Source organism: Lepisma saccharinum, chromosome 24 (genome assembly GCF_977018435.1).
Source record: "Lepisma saccharinum chromosome 24, izLepSacc3.1, whole genome shotgun sequence".
In the NCBI taxonomy this organism is placed as follows: domain Eukaryota; kingdom Metazoa; phylum Arthropoda; class Insecta; order Zygentoma; family Lepismatidae; genus Lepisma; species Lepisma saccharinum.
In genome coordinates, this window is record NC_139252.1 from 40,664,906 (window position 1) to 40,690,023 (window position 25,118).

Here is a 25,118-nt window from a genome sequence, read left to right on the forward strand (position 1 = left end):
TCTTCTCGAAATTCTGGCCGCGCTAGGATCAACCCCATCTGCAATGTTGAGGGTACAATCAGCACGAAGATACAACACCGCAAAAGTTTCCCTCAAGATCGCTGCCAGCGTCTGCAATGAGTAACCAGTGACAAAGTTCCCTTCAAGGCCACTGCCACTGCCTGCAGCAAGTAACCAGTGACAAAGTTTCCCTCAAGATCGCTGCCAGCGCCTGCAGTGAGTAACCAGTGGGAAAGTTCCCTTCAAGGCCCCTGTCACTGCCTGCAGTGAGTAGTCAGTGGAAAAGTAAGATCACTGCCAGCGCTTATAGTGAGTACTCAGTGGGAAAGTTCCCTTCAAGGCCACTGCCTGCAGCGAGTAGCCAGTCACAAAGTTTCCCTTAAGGTCACTGCCAGCGCCTGCAGCGAGTAGCCAGTATGAAAGTTTCCCTCAAGATCTCTGCCAGCGCCTGCAGTGAGTAGACAATGAGAGCCACCGAGAACATCTCCGTGAGCTGCCGGGAATTGACCATCGACAGTTCTGTTATCTTGGTGGTTCCACAGTCAATTGAAGAAGGGTCTCACTTATCGAACAACACTTGAGCAACCTTGTGTTCTGACGTCACGGGAGAAAGCTTTTTAATTTTAGGCTAAATGCCTAAGTTGTTATGTTAGGCTAGCTATGTTTAGTTCTCTTAGCCTAAATAATAATTTTTCACTGTATTTTTGCTAATGGAACCTAACCTAACCTCGTAGGAATTCCTCGTCTGACATCAGAACACAAGGAACAAAACTGTTGTGCGACAAGGAAGACCCGATTGAAGAATGATCAGGGGTGAGTCAGGTCAGGTCAAGAGGCACCAGCCACTAAGGTGTTTCTCCACGCAAATTGGCTTATCACTTGCAACACTTGCATGCTGACCAGATTCAAGGACAAATAAGACAGGACAAGTTTGCGTGTTCACTAACAGCACGCACCTGCAAATCCTTCCGTAACTGTGTTCGATACGAGCACGTTCGCTAACAGCACGGCACCAATACAATTTTGCTCTATTGCTGATACACAGCATATGAAATCGACTCTCCAATCAGGCAGCCAAAAAAAATCCCTTAAAGCTCCTATTCGGAGAAAACCTATGCGGAGGGGGGGACATTAGACCTTTAGTTACGACTAAAGGGGTACAATGAGGAAAAAAGTTTCAGAACCGTTGCTCTATAAGAATAGCTATCACAAAACCAAATTTCCGATTCAAGTAACTCCAGGTCACTGGCGTACGCAGGAAGGGAGCTGATGAGGCTATAGTCCGTCTCAAAATTTTCAATTTGGAAAATGCAAAATCACCTTAAAATGGCTCCGATTACCATTTTTATCTTTGAACAACTTTTAAAATGAAGGTTAAAAGTTGTAATACGAAATATTTTGTATTATGTAACTCCCACTCCCTAGAATGTAGATATGCAATATCCAACTTTACAATTCCAGCTTCCTCCGAGAAAATACTTGCGTACTACGGCAGTGCACTATTTTTAGGTCCAGGTCCATCAAGCCTAAGAGGGCATGTACTACCAGCGCCACATTTAAACCTGACCTTGGAGACCATGAATTTGGCTTGGCAAGATTTTCCATCATAATTGAACTAGCTAAAAAAAATTAACTGCCATGTACTTTCCATTGATTTGCTTTATTTTACTTTCTGCCACTTTTGACTGATCGCAAAGATGAGGATGAATGATGATAAGATGGATGAAGCCACAATCACAAACATATGGGGACGACACAACACGAACCGCATAGAGGATTACTGGTTGTGAGTCCAGGCGCCACAGCCTCGCTAGTCTGCAATATGCAGTAAAGGCAGGGTGTACAGCGTGGAAAAGAGGTTTACATTTGGATGATTGAGGAAGTCACTCCATAACCCCTGAGCAGGGTTCGAAGTTGGGACTTCTGGCCCGGTAGCAAAAAGGCTTTACATAAGAATACATGTGATTATTTTGTTCAACATTTTTCATTTATACGAACAAGGGCCAATGAAAATACTCCAACTACTCCTTATTTTTATTATTACGAGTATGAAGGGCCGGGGAGGGGGGGCAGGTAACTCAACTTTCGTCAAACTGAAGAACATGAACTTTTAATTGCAAAACGTTACTGAACATGTAAGTGAAAAGGTACAAAGAGCATGTTTTGATAAATGGAAGTTTCTAATGTATGAAATGAAATAAAGCATGCTGTAGAGTCCTGTACTGTCTCCACATGGCAGGAAATGACACCACTACTTCGCTTACGACATAAAATTAACTTTCCTCTTTTTTTCTCTCTTGAATCTTCTCATGACCTTTTTGGATGAAGGGAAAATTGGGTAAAAAAAAGGGAAATTTCCCCTTTGCAAAGGGAAAATTAACCTTAGATTGTGTAACGACCGCCATGTTAGGCAGATTTCAGTTGTATATTGGCATTTATTTTATTTATTTATACTTAATTGTTTTCATAATTTATATATATATTTACGTTTTATCTTATAATATTATTCGCGTATTTTTGCAACATTTATTCAGAATTTATAGGCTAATGATTATCCCAAATAATATATGCAACGTTTTCATTGTTTCTCAAGCACAAGTTAAATACATCTCTTCGTAATATAGATTTTTGTTCAACAATGTACAAGATTGAAATAATTTATCTTCGTTATAAACTAAATCTTTATTTAATCATTTTTATGTGCAAGGACAAATATGATTTATTTGATAAAATCAGTTTAGTTATTTCTATATAGTTTAATATTGTAATATTATAGCAAAGTATTTCTCCCTCGTTTTCAATAAAATATCATTTTCCTATTGGCTGTTTATGTTAGGAGTGGGGGAACCACGCTTCATGTTCTTGGCGATGTAAAAACTTCCACGTTGGCATTTTTAATTGTTGTCAACCTGAACTTTAGCTTACTATCGCTAATTAACATTGATGTGTTATATAAATTATCAGTTTATCTTGTGTTATTTTGTGTTATGAGTTTGTATTGTAAGTTAGAACAATCTGTTATGCTGCGCCTCGCGCTTGAGGTAGCTGTTGAGGTCTTGCTATTAACTGTGAAGGTGGTGCGCGGACTCTCGTGTTAAATAAGTTGTTTATCACTGCCTACGAGCGTGCATGACAACAAAATATAATTTAACTTGTGCGAATCAGTATGTACGCGCGCGATTCGTGATTAAAGATTTTGGACATTTTAATTATAAAGTATTTGAATTATTTTATTTACTGTCTCTTGTCGCAATTCGGTGGTTTCCTTCCTGCAGGAAAGGTGGATCGTCTTAATCCCGTTCCCTGGGTGAGAAATGGTGCTCCCAACTGACCAGCCGGAGCAAGGAGCGGTGTGTTGCCAATTCGGATCTCCATATCTGGAGTTACGAGTGGTGGCACGTTGCAATTGTGGCAACACTGCTTCCAACTCTAACTCCGACCTCGGCGATCACCACCTCCGGTTAGGTCTCGCCTCTGCCCGAGCACCAGATTTGTTACAAAAATGACTAGTGGAACACGCCGTTACGATGCAATTCTATACCTCATCTGGATTGGACTCAAGGCACTTTATTTAGGTACGTGTGTAATATTTACGATTTTTTAAAATTGTTTGCGAACCACGATATACTAGTTGCTACCTCAAGAATTAGCGTACTCGCTTTACGTTTTCCTTGGACTGAATTTGACTACGATTTTTGTGGTCAAATTCTTCAATTCTGTTACTTGTGCCTTCGCGAGCAGGTACGTACGTACTCTATCTAGAATTATATTTCGGGCGGTCCAAACTAACTGATGCAATACTACTAATAATAATAATAATAATAATAATAATGTTTTTATCAATAGTTTAATAAGATTCAAAAAATAATAATGATATTTAAGTACGTAAATTAATAATTAATATTCTTGTTGTTCTTGCATGAACAGATAAACAGGCATGTATTTTTCCTGCTTATGTGTAGTTAACATCACTAACATATGTATAAAACAGCTGTCTTACCAAAAAAATCAAGTATTCTTCTTATTTCATTTTGGACTTGTCTTTCCGGAGGTGATAAATCCAGAATTTGAGCGATAATTTTGAAATTATCATCGATGCAGTAATATACGTACTAGCTTGTGTACTAATTGCATTTAATTGTTGATCTTTGGTATAGTAGGCGAATAAAACTGGTGGAAATCCCACCAGGTCTGAGGATATATTGAATGGCAAAATTTTCAATTTTCTCTATTAAATATTACGGAACGACTTGAGATGACCGAACCCCTCTCCGATTTTCTTCATATTTGGCATACTCACTAATTGAAGCCTCCTAATCACGAATCTGAAGATAAAATTTGTCTAGAATTTGCAAAATAAGCAAAAATAAGGCGTTAGTTTTCGGAATGGAAACTGTCGATTTTCGCGAATTTTTTTGTTTCACAACCAAATATATATATTCCTGATACTACCACGACACCAAATTTTAACTATGTTTGCCTAACCTAACCAAACTAACATAACAACGCGCCAATGGTTCGTGGGGTTAGCGTCAATGGTTCGCAATTATTTCCAATTTCTAGATCCTGATACTACCACGACACCAAATTTTGACTATGTTTGCCTAACCTAACCGAAACTAACCTAACCACGCGCCAATGGTTCGTGGGGCTAGCGTCAATGGTTCGCAATTTCTAGACGTGACCGACAAATTTTAACTTCAGATTCGTGATTAGGAGGCCTCAATTAGTGAGTATGCCAAATATGAAGAAAATCGGAGAGGGGTTCGGTCATCCTAAGTCATACCAATATTACAAAATCAAAATAATCTGCTTACAATGAAGCTTTGTACCGTTACGTAAGTGGTAACGCAAAATTGAATTGTTTGATATGTGTTCACTGTGTTTTGCGCAACTGTGACGTTGTAAAAGATTTGTTCAACTATTTTTATAAAAGCTAATCGAGTAATAGTAAATATTTGAAGTTTCTTAAATACAATTTTGATGCATAATTATAATCTGCTATGACGTGCTGAAGTGATCCTGGATATTACACATCGTAACGTTAAAAGCCAAAGGCGCTTAATGCATGTGTTTAAATTAGAAATTATATTAAATTATAGTTTTGATGGGCAGTTTGAGAAACCATATACTAAACACGTGAAAAAAAAAAGTTTCGAGTTTTTGTTAAAATATATTATAATGTTATTTGACTTCTTCATTGTATTACATTACAAGCAGTTCGTTGACAATTCTGAAATCCAGACTTGCTTTAATCTCCTTGGATCTTGTATTTCTGATTGTTTCCAATAAAGTTTACTCGTCGGCTTCCAATTTTTTGTGTTGGTCTGTAGTTTGCTGTTATTGGTCCTTGCTCGTCGTTACGGAGCTTGCGAAATTCTTCGAGCTGGAAAACAAAATTGAAGGATTTTTTATACAATTTTAAAATAATTATTAGCCATTCATAGAAGTTCATATAAACCTCATCGATCGACCTTGAGGTAGAAACAACATTAAGAATAAGTTAGATGCTCTGGAAGGAATTCTAAAAGGATGTATTTATTTTATCAGAAGTTGGCACATCGTGTTGGTTTTCAAAACGAGACGTATTTTCAAAAAGTCTTTGTTGAGGTCCAGCTACGACATAGAACCGAATCTAGTGGACGATACTTTGATTTCCAACTAGATCGTAATAGATATGCTTGTGGTGAGAGAGAGGCCAGGTTTTTCGAGTAGGACTTCATAGTCTAATGAACACTATTGGTAAGAACACACGCTCGTGTTTATCTGTATTGTTACAATCCTCCTATTAACAATTAGCTTGTTTCAGGCACGCTATAGACGGAAGGACTTCCTTTTACATTTTTGCTAGCATAAATGCTATGTAAATACTTTCAAGAATCTTATAGCAGATACAGTGCTCAAAAAAGGTTTTGCATATTCAGGGTTTGTGATCATTTTATTGTACTAGATACATGGAATCATATTCAAGAGTACAGGGGAGACATACAGACAGAAAGAAAACAGTGCAGCCATGCAGAAGAAACAAAATCATACCAGAATCACACCACAAGCACAAGATTGAAAATGTGGGATGCGAAACACAAAAGAAAGGCAGTGCAATACCGTGTACCTACGGCTCGCAGGCATGCTTGGGATCAACAGATGGGAGTTCAGTACCGTGTATAGCCACCTCGAGCCCGAAGACCTGCTTGAACACGACGGGGCATGCTAAGGATAAGAGCATTCAACTTCTCCTGAGGAAGACTGTCCCACTCTTGAATGGCAGCCTCTCTCAATTGCACCTTGTTCACAGGAGGATTTTCGCGGCTGACAATTGCTCGCTTCAGATGTCCCCATTCATGTTCCACACAGTTCATGTCTGGAGAATACGCAGGCCACACCATGCGTCGAATGCCATGCACATCAAGGAACTCTTGAACCACTCTGGTTCGATGTGGTCGAGCGTTATCATCCACCAGCGTGAAGCCTTCGCCCACAGTTGTAGAGAAACCTGCTACCACGGGTTCGAGAATAGCGTTTCTGTACATTAGACCAGTCACGTGACACTGGAGAGGAATTAGGAGCATACGTCGACCAAATATGATTCCACCCCAAAACATGATCGAGCACCCCTGCTGCTGGTGACGTTCCTGGATGAAGGGTTCGTTCAATCTCTCATCTAATCGTCTCCAAACCCTTATGCTTTTGCTTAACGGGCGCAAACTGATGGTGACCTCGTCTGTAAAGAGCGTGAGCTCCCACTGTTCCTGACTCCATTCACTGTGCATTGTTGCCCACCTTACACGGTCTCTCGTATGGTGTGGATTAAGAGGAACCTTGGGTATGAGTCTTCTTGACATCAATCCTTCCTCATGAAGTCGATTCCGCACTGTCTGATTGGAAACATTCTCTCCTGAGGCCCTCCGCAGATCTTGGCACAAACTGGTAGCAGTTGCAGTGGGTCTATGACGTGCTGAAATCACCATGTAGCGATCTTCCCTGCGTGTTGTTTTGCGTGGCCTCCATGTCCTTGGTCAATCAGCAACTGATTGTGACTCCCCGAACTTCTTCTATACTCGAGAGACATCACCTTGGCTCACTCCAACAATGCAGCGACGTCTACTTGGCGATATCCCTCTTGCAGCAGCGTTACAATTCGAATCCGGTCCGTAGCAGAAGCGGTTGCTCGAGGCATGTTGCCCTTCGTTTTCCACCCACTCTCTGTGCAGTTTACAACTCACAAGTGCGGATAAGACACGGACAATGCCTCCCATCGGGTTGCTTTCAAATCAGCTCAGGGATCATGTGGCAAATACTGCCCTCTATCTGCTGAATATCGAACTCACTTGGGGCATTATGTCGATTTCTGTCTCGGGCATTGCTCACATAATGAACATTGTATACCTTTTGGGGATATCGCGACTCAAACCGCATGCAATCATAGTAGTGCAGGTGGCCCGGTTCTAAATAATCATTTGAGGCTCGAATCATCATTTGAGGCTCGTCGTAGCATTTTATGATGTATATTTTGAGGGCAGAGTTGGCAACACTGTGGGTTTTTACTGTAGCCTTTTATGAGGGGGTCTATTGCTTTTTGTTTACATCTGGTAACACTACCGTAGTTTGACAGTGTTGTTAACCTACTGGGTTTTTTTTCACTGAGGCTCGAATCATCATTTGAGGCTCGTCGTAGCTTTTTATGATGTATATTTTGAGGGCACAGAGTTGGCAACACTGTGGGTTTTTACTGTAGCCTTTTATGAGGGGGGGTCTATTGCCCCCTGTTTACATCTGGCAACACTACCGTAGATTTGTTGACAGTGTTGTTAACCTACTGGGTTTTTTTCACTGTAAATTTTCATCAAAGGGTCTGAGGGGTCCATGTATTTTTTATGTCTGGCAACACTGTTGGGGGCCTAGTGTTGGCGACACTGTGGGTTTTTACTGTAGCTTTTTATGAGGGGGACCTATTGTTTTTTTTTTATATTTGGCAACTCTATTGGATGTTTTTTTTTTGAGGCTTGGGTTTTGCCAACCCATCCAAAAAAAATTCCACGATATGATCTTTCACTGGCTAAGCTAACCTACAAATAGAAATTGGCAACACCGACGAGCATTAAATGATGATTTCGAGCCTCGTCGGTGTTGCCTACCCACTCTACAAAAATTCTACTATATGATTTTTTACAGGTTAAGCTAACCTACAAATAGGAGTTGGCAGCAATGACTTATAAACCCACTGGGTCCTCTTGGCATGTTTTTTCATGATGTGTTGCTAGGCTATTGAGCATCTTGGCGTATACAATGTATATATTTTGAGAGGGGGGTTATAGCTTTTTATGCTGTACGAATACTGGAAGCTTGACAGTGACAACCAACAGAGTAGGTAAACCTACATCCAGGAACTGGCAACACTAGTTTCTGACAGTGAATTTGAAATAAAATATTAAACAAAATACATGAGTAAGCACTGTGATTACAAATAGTACCAGTGTTATGCCCCCAACTCCAACTGGACAACTGGGGAAAATAATTGTACAACAATTTGTACCTAATTGTACAATACTTGTACCTAATTGTACAACATACATATACACAGACATAAAAGAGGGAGTCTTCCCGTAACTTACTTCATGTACAATTTATATGATTTTACAACTGTGAAAAGAAAGCATATGTGTTCTGTATGCACACATTTATTCTTATTTTTCGAAGTTGAATGAAAGCACATGTTTTTACGCTCTCGTAATACTAACCTTGCTCCACTGATTTTAAATTGCTTCCATCCGCTTTTTTTTTTCTGTGTTATTTCCGTATGCACGCAACATTCGCTTTCAATAGACAGAAGGAGTGTTAGTATAGCAGGCTCCGAGTTTACAATTTATTAAATTAAACAATAATTTATGTAAGAATATACTTGTACTTACCGAACACGAAATAATAAAAAGCACATGTGAATGTTTGCGTGTGTTCATGTTATATGACGACTGAGTAAAAAAATAATGTTGACTCCCCGAAAGATAAAGTTCCTAGTTCGACATCAGATGCATGCAAATTTTATGGTTTGCTCTCCAAAATCTTGATTTTTATGTTTGTGCTATTTGTCATACAGCAGAGGAGAAGAGGGGAGAGAGAGGGGAGGGGGTACTATTAGCGCCATCTATTAGCAAACAATAGAAATAAAAAATAGGTCAAACTTTTTCAACACCCAAACATTTTAAACGTCTTCACGTAGTAATACGATAGCTGAAGATGTTTAAAAGAGTACTCTTAGTCGACGAAGCTAATTGCTAGGGCCCTTATATTACTAAAATATTCTTTAATTTGCATATTTCTCATACCGCCATATGTTGTTCTAGTTGACTTCTTCCAAAAAAAATGCTAATTAGCGAGAGTTAATTAAGCAAGGCAAGTAAAAGAAGCAAAATAGAACAACATATGTGCCGGCGTGAAAATATGTAAAAATTCGATTCAGAGGTGGATCGAATTAAAGTTGGGGGATATTTTGCATTTTTTCCCTTTAATGTACAAAACATTTACCGTACATAATCTTTTCCATTTACAACAGTATAAAATAAGAGGAATGTGTGACAATATCCATATTAATTAGGAAAGTATGTTGTATGCTAGGTTAGCTAATTGTGTCTTCTACAGCTTCACTGTATAGAGGGAAGATGGAAAAAGAGAGCTCTACGGAAACTGACGCTCTTAACAATATTGTACGCCCGTGAAAATTATATATAAATAAGACTTAAGCGTATTATCTGCTTTCATGTCAGATTTTACCAACCTGTAAGCTGTAGTGTTATGGTGACAAACGACCTGCTCAAATATGATACTGTTGACAATATTGTACGCCAGTAGAGGTAGTGCCCCGGTTGAACGTCCTCTTGTGAGGAGCTGAAGTGAGGAGCTCGCCTTAATGGATTTCTCCCGTAAGGCATGAGCTCTATTTGATGGCGCAGTGTTGCCAGCTTCTTACTCGAAAAAATTACCAAGGTTTTTGGTCTAACCTAACCTAAAGCAAGGGGCTGGCAACCTTTTTCTCGCAGTGTTGCCAGCTCCTCACTCGAAAAAATCACCAAGGTTTTTGGTTTAACCTAACCTAAAGCAAGGAGTTGGCAACTTTTTTCTCGCAGTGTTGGCAACACTACACCCGAAAGTAAAGCTCGGTGGGGCTTGCTTTAATGGTTTGCTCTTGTAAGGTATAAACCCCCCCCCCTATTTTCGGACACAGTATTACCAGCATTACCAGTTGGCAAGGGCTAGAGAGAGAGAGAAAAAACTTATAGCTGAGAACAGTAATGAGCGAATGCGCCATATTATAATTTTCCAACTCCCGGGGGCCAATGTTTGTATATCGTGACCTTTGTAAACCTCTCTCTCTCGGGGGAACGATGTGCCACACACGCACACACACACACGCGCGCGCGCGCGGGGCCAAAATTTTTGAATTTACGGCTGGAAAAATGTTTTTCTATGACATGTTTTCGTTCAAGGCAAATTCGTAGGTAGATATTGTTAAATAAACATTAATATTGTAAATATATATATACTTATTGTATTTAGTTTTTCGGTATCGAAAAGCGACTGTCATATTGTATTTGAAAAAAATATTACGCTTTTACCTGTGGATATCTAGAAAAACGACAATTTCGTTCCCTCTCTCTGCATATGCTATCAACATTGATACAATGACACAAATTCAACAAATACGTAGTCAACGCACATCTCTTTTTTTCCTGACAATTTCGTCATCTGACTAGGACGAAAATGGGTTTTCCGCGACAGGAAATATGTTGCTCCGTTTCTATACAAATAATCAGAAATCACCACATGCACTTCGCAACTATGCTTGGTGGCAGAGAAAAAATTCAATGAATTTTCCGGTTATTTATTTCATAACCCTATATAAATCCAATTTCAAACACTATTCAGCCGGCGAAATGAAAACACAAAGTAACGTCCGCTCTCGTGGGTGCAGAGACGGGGTCAGGGACTATAAAATAAATAACCGGAAAATTCATTGAATTTTTTCTCTACCACCAAGCATAGTTGCGAAGTGCATGTGACTGAAATGTAGGGGGGAGAATGTTCTAGAGAATTTGGTTCTTGGATTTCTATTGGTCCACGTTGCGTTGGCTAACATATCATTTTTGGCGTTATTAGAAAGCCGTATAAAACTTAAAGCGCTGGTGTATAAAGTTCTGTTTCATTTTCAACGTCAGTGAAGAGCATTTCCGCTGAATTTCTAAAAGTAAGTAACTTTGTTTCTTAGCTCGCATGAGTTGGCTTTGATTTATAAGTATGGCAATGCTTTTGTGGAAGAAAATATACTCACAAAACATGCAAAAAGAGAGAGAATATAGAAGGCGTTTCATGTCTCTCTCTGCTTTTATATATTTGAAGCATGCATCTTGGTAGCTGGAATATCTTTTTTCTTCCGTGTGCCGTTGTTGGTAGGTAGGAAATATGTGTGCGGGGCATATTTCAAAAAAATAAATGTGTTAAATTGTTAGAGGAAGACATGAAAAATAGAGGAGAGTTGCGTGTTTTTGATATCTAGTGGAAGTACTGATTGATTGATTGAGTTGGCGTTTTTTTTGTTTAAGTCCATTTTATGCACAGTAAAACTAATCAGGACTGGACCTACAGTTTCAAAAACCACTTGTACGGGTATCGAACCCTTGATTACAAGGCTATCGCTGTGCTAACGCAGAGGCTAGTGGAAGTACTGATTGATTTGATGTTTTAAGTCCACTTTATGCACAGTAAGACTAATCGGGACTGGACCTACAGTTTCAAAAACCACTTGTACGGGTATCGAACCCTTGAATACAAGGCTATCGCTGTGCTAACGCAGAGGCTAGTGGAAGTACTGATTGATTTGATGTTTTAAGTCCACTTTATGCACAGTAAGACTAATCGGGACTGGACCTACAGTTTCAAAAACCACTTGTACGGGTATCGAACCCTTGAATACAAGGCTATTGCTGTGCTAACGCAGAGGCTAGTGGAAGTACTGATTGATTTGATGTTTTAAGTCCACTTTATGTACAGTAAAGCTAATCGGGACTGGACCTACAGTTTCAAGAACCACTTATGCGGGTATCGAACCCTTGAATACAAGCCTACCGCTGCGCCATCGCAAAGGCTAGCGGAAGTATATAGTTATTCGAATCTTATTTATTTAAAATATTTAGTTTTTTTTTCTTTTTTATGAACGCTTATTGATTTTAAACCTAAAATTAAATAAAATCCGGTAATTATATCCAATTATACTTATGGCTACAACGAGCATTGAGATTTTTTTACCACGTAAACAAAATGGCTGACATGCCAAATATGAACAGGCTATATAGATTTGAGAGAGATGGATAAAAAAAGTTAATTAAAATTTAATTTCATGATTGCAACACGGAACTTAATGATTGATTTAGTTTATTTTATTTTACGTTTTGTACCTCTTGGCTAATTTGCGAAGATTGGGGGTGAGTGATGAAATGGACATTCACAAACAACCAAGCCCGACCAGGATTCGAACCCGGAACCCTTGGCGTCGCAGTGCGATGTGCTAACCACTCGGCCACGGGGTCGGGCAAGTGCTAATATATACATAGATCAAAGTTACATGGTTCTAGGCCCCATAGGAGCCGAGAAATTCAATGTCTTGGAAAACGTCTTAAGACAAATATCTCAATCTTTAAGAAAGTCGACTTCCGGTATCTCAAGATGTTACTTCCGGTCTGTCAAGAACATTTTCTTAAGACAAAAATCTTAAGACGTTTTCCAAGACATTGATTTTCTCGGCTCCTAATTGAGCTAGGATGATGATTTTAGGTTTGTTGGATAGGATTCGACGAGAACTATTCGACTAGCAAATACAATCGATTCTACCCCCTCAAGTTTCGGAAATACAGACAATTTTTTATTTTTTTGAGAAACTTGATTTACCGGCTTAGTTTTTACTCTAATTCGAAAATTTTAATAGCATTCGATACAAAATTAGAAGTACTCTACAACTTATTGGAGGGATGATGACTACTGCCTGCTGTTTTCGAGTTATTTTGGATTAAAATTTCAAGATGTAATTTCTAAGATGTTTTGTAATTCATCAACTATGGGTTGTAGGAAAACGATTCTTGCTCTATCTGCTATCGCTCGACGAATACTATAAACATAAATAATGCTTATGGTTTGATTTTTAAAATGGCGACCGGAAAATAACTATGTTTTCTGAAATTATGATTTATACTTCATATGCCGAGAGGGCTGAGGGTTAGAAAAAAAAAGATTGTTTGGTAGAATTATGCACACATAATATTTTTGTGTTTTCTATACACAAGCTTAAATATTTTTTTCAATTATTTACAGGATTCATTAAGAAGCAAGAAGTAGCATAAATAACACACTCCCATCAAACCCAACACTATTGTGAATTATTGCACAGTATTTATTTTGTGGCACTCCACTATATATATAATAACATACCCCACAAATATTTTCAACAAAATGCAATCTGAGAAAAGTTGCCCTGTGTGCAAGATAACCATATCAAGCCAAAATTTTGCAAGACATTGTCGTACCTGCGCACCTGGTAAGCGTGTAACCGCTAAAAAATCATGTCCCAGGTGCGGTATACATATTACTATTAATAATTTAAAGAGGCATATAACATCATGCAAAATTGTCGTCGGAGCACCTGTTCCACAACCGTCGACCAGCTCGACCAAGAGGAAAGCGGAAGCCGACTCGCCACCATCCGCCAAACGCGTCAAGCCTGTGGCGAAAGCGAACCAGACTGCTTTCGAGCGGTTGTTAGAAGATTTTGTCATCACTTCGGAGGGCTCATGCGACGTGCGTAGCTTTTTGGAGGAGAAGCGAGCAGAGATTATTTCCATCCTCGGTGATGCGCTTGCAACGCACTCCACCAAATTCTACGCATCGCTACGTTGCCAGTACAAGAAGCCGTCCGATGAAATTTACAGCTTCTGCCACAACACCAAGGCGAAGACGCTGCATCTGGCGGATGTCAACAACCTCGAGGTCATCTACAACAAGTTTGCCGATGAGCTGGTGGCAAAACAAGAAGAACATCAAGCTAAAGGCTCGGGGGGTTCGCTGTGTGGCGAGCCTCACGAGCTGTGCGTCAAACTTTGTAAGTTCATACCTCTCTCCGCCTCCAGCTACGTCCCCTTACCACCTACTATTGCGGCAAAGAAGGCTGTCCTGAACATTCAAAACAGTGACGCCAAGTGCTTTCTCTGGTCGGTGCTTGCAGCATTGCACCCAGTTGAGCCAAAAAATAATCCAAAACGTGTTGGCCACTACCTACCCTATGAGGCAGAGCTGGAAGTTGCCATGGCTGGGATCGACTACCCGGTAGAGGTCCCGAACATTCGAAAGTTCGAGGCTCGTGCGCGGTTGGCTATCAACGTTTATGGCCTCACTGACGAAAATGTGGTGTACCCCATCCGGGTGAGCGACGTAAACGTTGATGGTGCGCAGGAAATTCACCTTCTGCTCATCAAGGACGAGACCCATCACCACTACAGTCTTATCCGTTCCCTCTCTAGACTTGTTTCGAGCCAGCGGAGCAGTGATAGTCACCACGTCGAGGTGTGTCGCAGGTGCTTGTCAATATTTCATAATCGAGAACAGCAGGATTATCAGCGCATCAGAGGTCCCAACATCGCTGCAGAGAAGCTTGCCAGCCACAAGATCTACTGCAATGCCAACGAGCCGGGTGTGGCAGTCTTGCCCAAACCTGGCACTGTGGAGCGTTTCCACATGCACGGTGCCATGGTAGAGCATCCCGCTATCATCATCGCAGATTTCGAGGCCTTCCTCAAACCCCTGTCCACTTGCGATCCTGACCCCGAAGTTTCTTCCACCACCCCTTACCAACTCCACGAGGCCTCGAGTTATGCCTACGTTGTGGTGCGACGAGACCAGCACATCGCCCCCGAGCCCTACGTGTACCGTGGTCCCGACGCAGCCAAACACTTCCTCGAGAGGATGGTTGTGGAAGCCAGCGAGATAGGGAAGGTACTGTTGGCCCCCAAGTCTATGCTCCCACTGTCTCCCGACGATCAACGTAGACACGACGAGGCCATCGCTTGCCCTGTCTGCGTCAAGGAGTACACCACCAACAACCGTAAAGTCCAACACCATGATCACTTTAACGGTAGGTATGTTGGTCCATGGTGCAACGGATGCAACCTCATGGCCCGGGACCCTCGATTTATCCCGATCTTCTTCCACAATGGCTCGGGGTACGACTTCCACCACCTGATCAAGCATCTTGGATACGACAACAAGGGAATCAACGTTCTCGCCCAGAACGAGGAGCGTTACATCAGTGTGAGCAAACGAGTGTCGATCCCAGGATCACACTCTACCGTCGAACTTCGCTTCCTCGACTCCCTGAGGTTCCTCCCGGCCAGCCTCGATGCTCTCGCAGGGAAGCTTAGCGACGAGCAAATGCTCATCACCTCCGGAAACTTTCCGAACTTGGACGCCGGCCTCTTCAAGCGTAAGGGGATCTATCCCTACGAATATATTACAGACCCTTCCAAGTTCGCAGAGACGTCGCTACCCCCCCAGGCGAAGTTCTACAGTCAGCTACGCGGCTCGAACATCACCGACGAAGAATATCACCATGCCCAGTCCATGTGGCGCGAGCTTGGCTGTCGAACTCTCGGGGGCTACCACGACGCCTACCTCAGACTTGATGTGACGCTCCACGCCGACGTATTCCAGACGTTCCGTACAACTGCGAAGACCATCTACCAGCTGGACCCTGCCTACTTCTACAGTCTCCCCGGACTGGCATGGTCAGCCATGTTTCTGGTAACGAAGATCGAGCTGGAGCTTCTTTCGGACGTAGACATGGTGCTGTTTGTGGAACGTGCCGTGCGGGGTGGAATGGTCCAGGTGTCGCAGCGACACTCGCACGCCAACAATCACCACATGGCCACCGGTTACGACCCCTCACAGCCGTCCAGCTACATTATGTACACGGACGTCAATAACCTCTACGGACACTCCATGATGCAGCCACTCCCTTTTAGAGGCTTCGAGTGGGCTGACCCTTCCAACTTCGACATCGAAAGCTTCGACGATTCGGAACATGGGTTCTTCGCCGAGGTGGACCTTGAGTTCTCCGAGAAGCTGCAGGATTTGTTCAGCGATCTCCCCCCTGCACCCGAGTTCAAGTGTCCACCCGATTCCAACCAGAAGAAGCTCGTCATGGATTTCGAGCCCAAGAAGAATTACGTCCTACACTACCAGAATCTCCGGTGGTTGATGCAGCGAGGGGTCGCGGTCCACGCAGTTCACCGCATCCTCAAGTTCGAGCATTCTCCGTGGTTGCGTCCATATATTGAAGTCAACACCAAACACCGCACCGCAGCCACGTCCGAGCTCGATAAGGATTTCTTCAAGCTTATGAATAATGCGGTGTTTGGCAAAACTATGGAGAATGTACGGAATCGCATGGACATAAAATTGGTAACGAGGAAAGCACAATGTCGCAGGCTCGTGGCAAACCCGTTATTCAAATCGAGGACCATTTATAATGAGCAGCTTGCTCTGGTGCATATGAGGAAGAGTGAGGTGAGGCTCGACAAGCCAATTTATATTGGTGCCTCAGTATTAGACCTGAGCAAGCTGCACATGTTCGAGACGTACTACGACATATTACGTCCACATTATAGCCACAACATCTTGCTTCTCTACACGGACACGGACAGCTTGGTGTACCACGTCCACTCAGCCGATGCATACAGGGATATAGTCACGGCACCAGCTTTGGTTAACCTCTTCGACACCTCGGGCTATCCCCAGCCGAACCAGTACGGCATCCTGCCCCGAAACAAAAAAGTACCTGGCAAACTCAAAGACGAGAAGGACGGTGATGTAATTCTCGAGTTTGCAGGTCTTCGCGCCAAGGCCTATGCCATCAAAGCCGAGGGCAGCGTTACCAAGAAGGCCAAGGGTGTCGGCAGGCAGGTGGTTCGGGAGCATCTCGCATTCGAGGACTTTGTCGATTGCCTCAAGACCAGGTCGTCGGTTCTAAGAGAAGAACAGCGCATCCAGAGCGTCGACCATGTGTTGACCACAAACAAAGTTAGAAAAATTGCGCTGGATCCCAACGACGACAAGAGGTGCGTCCTCGAGTGTGGTATTCACACATTGCCGTGGGGGCACTATCGCTTAGCAGAAAGCAAAACCTGCAACATATGTCCATCTTCAACAGAAGATTCATAAAAACAAAACAAAACAAAAAAAAAACACTGACTGTTATTACAAAAAAAAAACACTGACTGTTATTACAAAAAACTTTGACCGTATTCTTAAATAACCAGCATGCCTATGAATTTGTTCGGTTTCAAAAAACAGATCATTATGGAAACCATACCAGATCATAAAGTCTTACCTTCCGTGTTACCTAAACTCAACGGTCTGTTGATCATTCACCTCAACAGCATTTGGACGAAACTGAATGACGATGTGGGCAAGACGTTTTATGTTTTTAATAACAATTTACATTTCTACGAAATTCCGATCGACCGGAAACTTCAAATCACCGTGAATCCGCAAAACGCAGGCGAAATCAAAATTTCTACCGGCAAGAACATTTTTCGAATCAAGCACGACAAGATGCTTTCTAACATTACGTACGATGTGTCTGCAGGAGATTATTTTTACATAGAACTCCTCGGAGATTACGACAAACTTATTCCTCTCTTCGTAGAATTACGAATCGTCTATCCTATTATAAATAACCGTTAACCAAAAATGCCTAACGACATTTTCGGCAACACCAAGCGTGTAGACCATGCAGAAGAGATTCTCATGTTGGACGTTCGAGTTAAGAAGTTGAGGACCGATTTGATCGCTTTGCAGGAAACCTTAAACAAAAGTTTAGAGTCGGAAATCGCTACGCTCCAAACGCAATGTCTCGACCCCATTCTGAAAATCGATTCCGAACTGAAGACGCTGATAAAAAATTATGTCGACGTACCTTCTTACGACAGCGTTCAAAATATACAGTTGAGCGTGGATTCGCTTCAAAATAATTTGGCCAAATTACAGCAATTTCAATCGAAAAATGAAGATTTGGAAAAATTGAAACTCGAAATCGAAGAACGAACTTCCGCAATAGAAAAGAATTTCTCCGAACTTCAAACCGTGGTGAACGATATAGACGCAGAACGCTTGCATGTCGTCGTTTCCAAATTACAAGAAGAATTCACCAGCACGTTGGAAGAAATTAAATCCAAGTTGCAGACTTTGGAAGATACAATGACGAACCTACCATCGTCGGACGAACTGCAGGTCATCGGTAAAAGCGTCGCGAACATAAAAATTCAATTGGAGGCCTATCAAGATTTCGAACACATTCAAACCACCATCGCTACGCTTCAGGCGTCCTTGGAATTGATCAACGAAGAAATTAAAAATATTCACGCCGAAGCGAGAGCGTTGACAAGCATTCAAGACACGTTGAGCACGGTTCAGCAGAAGATCGAATATTTAGAAAATTTGAACGTCGAAACAAATCTCGCTCATTTTCATCACGTACTCGACAACATACAGGGTGACTTGGAATCGTTACGGACGAGCGTGCCTTCGAGCGAAGATTTGGAAAAATTGAAAACGGCGGTGACGGCACTATCCGAATCGAGCGACATCAAACATTCATTGAGCGATCTCGAGAGTAGGGTGGCCAATCTCCCCACCTCCAAAGAATTGCACGCTTTGAAAAGGAACATATCACGTATGCTGAAACGACTAGAAACGGAAACGGCGAACGTGGAACAGATTCGAGACGAAATTAGTTCGCTGGTGTCGACGCTGCCCACTTCGCAGAGCGTCGCCGATCTTCACACGCAGTTTACAGAGATGCGAAGCATCGTGAACGATCTTACCGAGAAGAGCTCGAAATTGAATCAAGTCGAGAACCTTCAGAACATCGTCGTCAACATCAGAGATCAAGTCGGAGTGCTGGAATCCACGCAGGAATCGACGCTGGCCTCTTTCGGTGCCAAGTTGCAAGAACTCAACGAAAACTACAAGCAGTTGAACGTGGAAGTGAAAATCAAACCGTCGTTTTCTGCCGTAACGGATACCATAGTCGAGCATTTGCTGCCCATTGAAAATAAACTCGGACAAGTTCACAGTAATCTGCTCGGTGTCGACACTAAATTCGCTAAACTGCATTCTCTGCAAGCCATCGAAATCAACAGCGTACCCAATCAACAGAGAATCTCCACGTTCGTCGAAGGTAACAAACTGTACATGTTACATCCTTATCATCCGTACTACAAGTTTCTCCTCGATGGTACGATTCAGATAAACGAATTTTCGTACTGGTCTCACGGTAGAAAAGCTAGCGTTCCCACCATGACTTTGATATCGAATCGTGGTGTCCAGAAAGCAGGAAACATTCCTCTGGCACGTTGGAACGAAACGCGCAACATATATGAAATACACGAAGACGAAGATCTCACCGTTTTCGACGTGAGTGCCGGCGATAAGCTGATCATTCAAAACACGAGCGAAGTGCCACCCTCTTTGAATCCCATCACGCTTGTGCTTCTCTTGAAACGTAATTTCTAAAAAAAAATGTCTAGGCAAGCCATCGTCGAAGAATTGCATAAACCTGCACGCCGTAACTACGAACGTTTGGCTGTGGTAACCAAGGGCATCGACGACCTCTGGCAAAGCGACCTCGTGGAGATGAGTAGCGGCAATTTGAAAAACGTGCATAAATTGAACAAGGGTAACAAGTACCTCCTCACCGTCATAGACACGTTTTCGAAATTCGCATGGGCTCTACCTTTGAAGGCGAAAACGGGAACATGCGTCACGGAAGCATTCAAATTAATTTTTCGCGAAAGCGGCGGCAGACGACCACGGTTTCTGCAAACAGACAAGGGGAAGGAATTTTATAACGCTGTATTCCAAAAGTTTATTCAAAAACACAAGATTCGACATTATTCGACCTTCAGTCACATCAAAGCCAGCATCGTGGAAAGATTCAATCGAACCTTGAAAACACACATGTGGAAACGATTCACGCTTCGGGGAAATTACAAATGGGTCGACATCCTGCCGGAACTCGTCGACACCTATAATGATACGGTACACAGAACGATAGGCATGAAGCCAGCCGACGTTACCAAGTCCGACGAGCAGCGTTTAATTTCTACCGTTTACTGTCCAAAGTACACACCCACGACAAAAAAAGCTAAATACAAAATTGGAGACCGGGTGAGGATCAGCAAATTCAAACGCACCTTCGAGAAGGGATTCACAAAAAATTGGAGCACGGAACTCTTTACGGTGGTTCGAGTTTTACCTGGAAACCGACACACGTATATAATAAAAGATAGTAGCGGCGAGATTTTGAAAGGGAGATTTTACGAAGAGGAACTCTCTAAAACGAAACACCCCGACACGTACCTCATCGAGAAAGTATTGCGTAGGAAAGGTGACAAACTGTTTGTCAAATGGCTGGGACTTCCGGAAAAGAGTTGGATCGACGCGGACGAAGTGATCTTGTGAGTACGTGGAACGTGGTGAAGCGTCTACCGGATCCAGAAAGTCAAACGAAGAAAAAGAACGGCAAGTTGCTTCCCGACAGCATCCGCTGTCTGATCGTAGGTCCATCGGCGTGTGGGAAAACGACACTGCTCGTGGACAATTTTCTCCTCGCACCGAATTGGTTAGATTGGAAGAACAGGCACCTGTACGTGTTCTCGAAAAGTTTGGAGCAATCCAAATACCAGCAACTGATGAAACTGTACGATGGTCTGGACATTGCAACGTTCGCCTCGGAAATAAAACCACTCGACGATTGTCGTGAAAATTCAGTCGTTGTGTTCGACGACGCCATCCTGGAAAATCAAAATGAAATTCGCAACTTTTTCACGCAAGGTCGTCACAAAGGAATGGATTGTTTTTACCTAGCTCAAACGTTTTCCAAAATTCCAAAACAGTTAGTGCGCGACAACGCTAATTTCATATGTTTGTTTCGTCAAGATCACACCAACCTCAAGCACGCGTACGATGACTACGTAGGCGGAGACATGAACTACAATCAATTTTCGGAAGGCTGCTGCTCTACTTGCTGGAACGGTGACGATTTCGGATTAGCGACGATCGACATGACGAGGAAACCCAACGACGGAAAATACAGAAACAAAATCAACGACTTTCTAAACGTTGCAACGTTGTGAGAAACGACGTGTATAAATAACGTCATGACGAAACGAAAAATCGAAGACGAAAATCTCAAGCTTCGCGATTACCTCGCGAAACGCTTCAAAGGTTGGAAATCCGAGAATCGCGGATTCTACGAAGAGAAGAAACGTCAGGATCAACCCGTGATCGATGCCATCAGCAGTCTAGGTAAAGAAATTAAAAGTGTCACGGAACAAAATAAAAATTTGATTAATGAACTCGTACCGCTCGCAGCTAAAAGTTACGCCGTACCCACGCCCATTTCGAGCATTCCTTCGACGCCGTTCGAACTGAAGGATGCACCGGCACGACGTCGAGCCATTGGTAGCACGTCGTCTTCGGATAAAATCGAGTTGGGACCTTTGGCACGAGACTACCTGAGCACGGGGAAATTCGACAAGGATGAAGTGTTCGGATTGTATCCCAGCATGGAAACCAGCGAAGGCGGCGGTGTGGTGTGGAAGATTGGGAAATCGAAGGTGACCTTCGAAGGCAACGACATTAAAGTCAATTTAGGCGACAAGGATAGTTGGAACAGGTATCCGGGTACGGTGGGACTGTGGGAACTTGTTGCCAAAAAGCAGCCGAAAGATTACACCGACGAAGATTACCAAAGTTACAAGGAAATTCTGATCATGACGGATGCCTTGTACCAGAACAACGACGCCTCGCAGAATAGGGTGAAATCGAGCAGCGGCGAGAAGTACAGGAATCTCATCAAACCGATTTGGAACCAGGTCAAAACAGGCAGCGGCGTCAAACGCTACAACACGTTACCCAAAGAATTCGTTTGGGTGGACGACGTTAGGAAGCTCGTGGACCGATTGTTGGTGATAGCCGGCGAAGAGAATGCAGGCAATCGTAATTTCTACAACGAGAAGGTTGGCATCGTGGACATGATCAGCACGAAACTTTCCAACTTCATCGTGAACGACGACAAGGGCATAGGTTACCTGATCAAAATCATCAACACGCTGCCTCCGAGATTCTGGAACGTGGCCGAAGGAAAGGGACTCGTGAACGACATCATCAACAAGTTACCTTTCGAGATGCATTTACCTGGCTACCAGTACTGCGGACCGGGTACCAAACTCGAGAAAAGATTGAAGAGAGGAGACAAGGGTGTGAATCCGTTGGACGCCGCATGCAAAGATCACGACATCGCCTACAACACCACGCAGACGGATCTGGATGCACGTCACGAAGCAGACAAAAAATTGGAACATGCAGCTTTCGAAAGGTTCGTGAGCAGAGACGCATCGCTGGGTGAACGGGTCGCCGCACTGGGTACCACCATCGCCATGAACACGAAACAAAAATTGGGGTGGGGTATATAAATAACATAGAGTAAAAAATAATAATAATAACAACATGTCTCGCATAACTGATTTGCCGCACGAACTACTATCTAAAATATTCAAAAAGGTAGTTAACGGAGATGTTAATAAACTTGTGATCATAGCAAGAACAACGCCGGAATTTCGCATCCCTTGTGAATTGGTTCTCAAGGACCGCCTTCGGGAGATCAGTGGCCTGAGGTGCGGTGATCTCAACATTCTGCTTTTGGCCGCAGGGGAGAAATTAAACGATAGGTTCGATGAATTGCACGAGGCAAGGCAGGGAAGAAGACGGTACACAGTAGATTGGTACAAGTCTATGCAGGAGACGGAAGATATCATTACGCACATCATCGCGTTTTCCGAAGCACGGACTTTCTTCCTCTGTTAAAAAAAATAATAATATATATACGTGTCAAAAAAAAACTTGATATATAAATAAATAATCTTCGGTATATATAAATAACACACATCGTGAAAAAACAATTAAATTTCTCTCTCTAACACTTTGAAATTTTTTTTGATATGACGACTGAAAAAATAAGTGATCTCCAAGCATTAAAACAAATGCTAAATTTGTCAGTCGAGTATGTAAAAATTCAGGAATTGGAAGTCGACAAACCTTACACGATAACTTCCGGTTTAATCGTTTCTACCCAGTATGGTCCCAAGGTACGCCTGTTGCTCAACGCACAATACAGTCTATTTTTACCAGATCGATACGCTAACATGTTATCTGACGAGAAGCTATCTATTTTAATCGAGAACAAAACTCGAATTGTGTACAAGGGGACAAAGGAACTTCTTGGTAAAAAAACGAAGCACGTAATAGAATTTGTGTAACGACTGCGAGGCCTTGAAAATATATAAATAACATACCGTAAAAAAACTACACAAGAAAAAATCTCAGAATATATATATAAATAACATACCGTGAAAATAACACATAGAGCATCAACATGAAGCCCAAGGGTGTCGTGTACCAGATACCATACTCCAATCTTAAAAATCTAGGTACCCTCGATGGGTTACTCACCAAGAAACAACGCGAGAAGAAACGTTCTTGCTTGTCGAAAGGACACGGAATGAAATTACTGCTCAGCACACCTCAATTGAAAAGATTGCAGCGTTCGCGGAAACAGCAAAAGGTCGGAGGTTTCATATTCAGCATCCCGGCCATCCTGGCAGCATTGGGGGCCGTTGGAAGTTTGGCCGGCGGTAGCGCCGCCATCGCGAAAACCGTCATCGACTCAAAGAAGAACAAGGCCGAGTTGGAAGAACAGAAACGTCACAACCTGGCCATGGAGAAGAAAGGGAAGGGCGTGATGAAGAAGTTTAAAAAAAAGAAACAGAAGCACTCACCAACCGAGACATTGAATCTCTGATCGAACCGTTACAAATCAAACACTTCAGAGGAGTTTTCATGTCCGACTCGTTACCTTCAAGCGTCAAAAGAAGAGAATGCGGAGTAGTCAACTTGGACGGTCAAGAAAATCCAGGCACGCATTGGATATGTTACCACAAAAATGATGATAAAGCATTCGTTTTCGATTCTTTCGGAGGTGTTCCACCTACAAATTTAATTCATTATCTGAAAACGAACAAAACCTCTATATACTACAACGACGAACGCATTCAAAATTTCGGAGACGTGAACTGCGGTCATCTCTGCCTCTCCGTGCTCGCGTTTCTCTCTAAAATAAATAACCCTACGATCGAGGATTTCCAGAAAGCATTGTGGAACCTCAAACAGCATCACTAGGATGGGCGTGTTCCATCTCACGAGCGAATCTTCAATCTTGAAACTCACGCTGCACGACGACATCGTCTATCCTAAATCCGTGGCTCTGCGTGCATTCTACAGCATGTACCTCATACCCAATGTTACGCAGCACAACAACAAAATTAGCGTCGGAAGCGAACACATCGTCGTCACGCCAGGACAATACAATCTTTCCACTTGGCAAGCTCAGTTACCCAAAGGCACATACCTTTCTCAAAATTCGGTCACGCACAGAGTGGAAATCCTATCCGCTACGGAGACCGTGGACCTGGGCACCATGGGAGACCTTTTAGGTTTCGAGAACGACACCAAACTCGAAGCTGGCATCAAGCACGTGGCAACCAACATTCCTAAATTTTTGGCCATAGAGACTTTGAACGTACACTGCAACGTGGCCGAAGGTATGATCACGAAATCCTCGGACGGATTAGGAAGGCACAAGCAGACGGGAATCATAGCCACTTTCAAACCAAGTTCCGAGTTCATGGAACCGATCATCTACACGCCCTCTTCGCCGATCTATTTTCCAGTATGTCGCAACCGCATAGACGACATAGAGTTGGTGGTGACGAACGAGAAAGGAGACGTGGTGGATTTCGCAGGTGCCACTACGACGGCCATCGTGGAGATCAACATATAATAAATAACCATACATGTAAAATGGAGCAAATCGAAAGTTACGAATTGCAATCTTTCCCTCCCAACCGTCGCACGTTCGCCAATCTGAACGAGGCGAACAGGGAGATCGAATACGACGTGGACGT

The 25,118-nt window shown here is 42.7% G+C and overlaps 1 protein-coding gene across 1 annotated transcript in view; it reads right to left on the bottom strand.

Annotated features, from left to right (window-relative positions):
• Positions 1 to 5,153: 5,153 nt before the first annotated feature.
• The window catches only part of LOC145978363 (carbonic anhydrase 2-like), a 54,517-nt gene continuing 34,552 nt past the window's right edge, over positions 5,154 to 25,118 (bottom strand). The window contains exon 8 of the mRNA XM_083110964.1: positions 5,154 to 5,386. Coding sequence (XP_082967090.1) covers positions 5,252 to 5,386 — 135 coding nt within the window. The 3' untranslated portion in view covers positions 5,154 to 5,251. The remainder of the gene's footprint in view (positions 5,387 to 25,118) is intronic.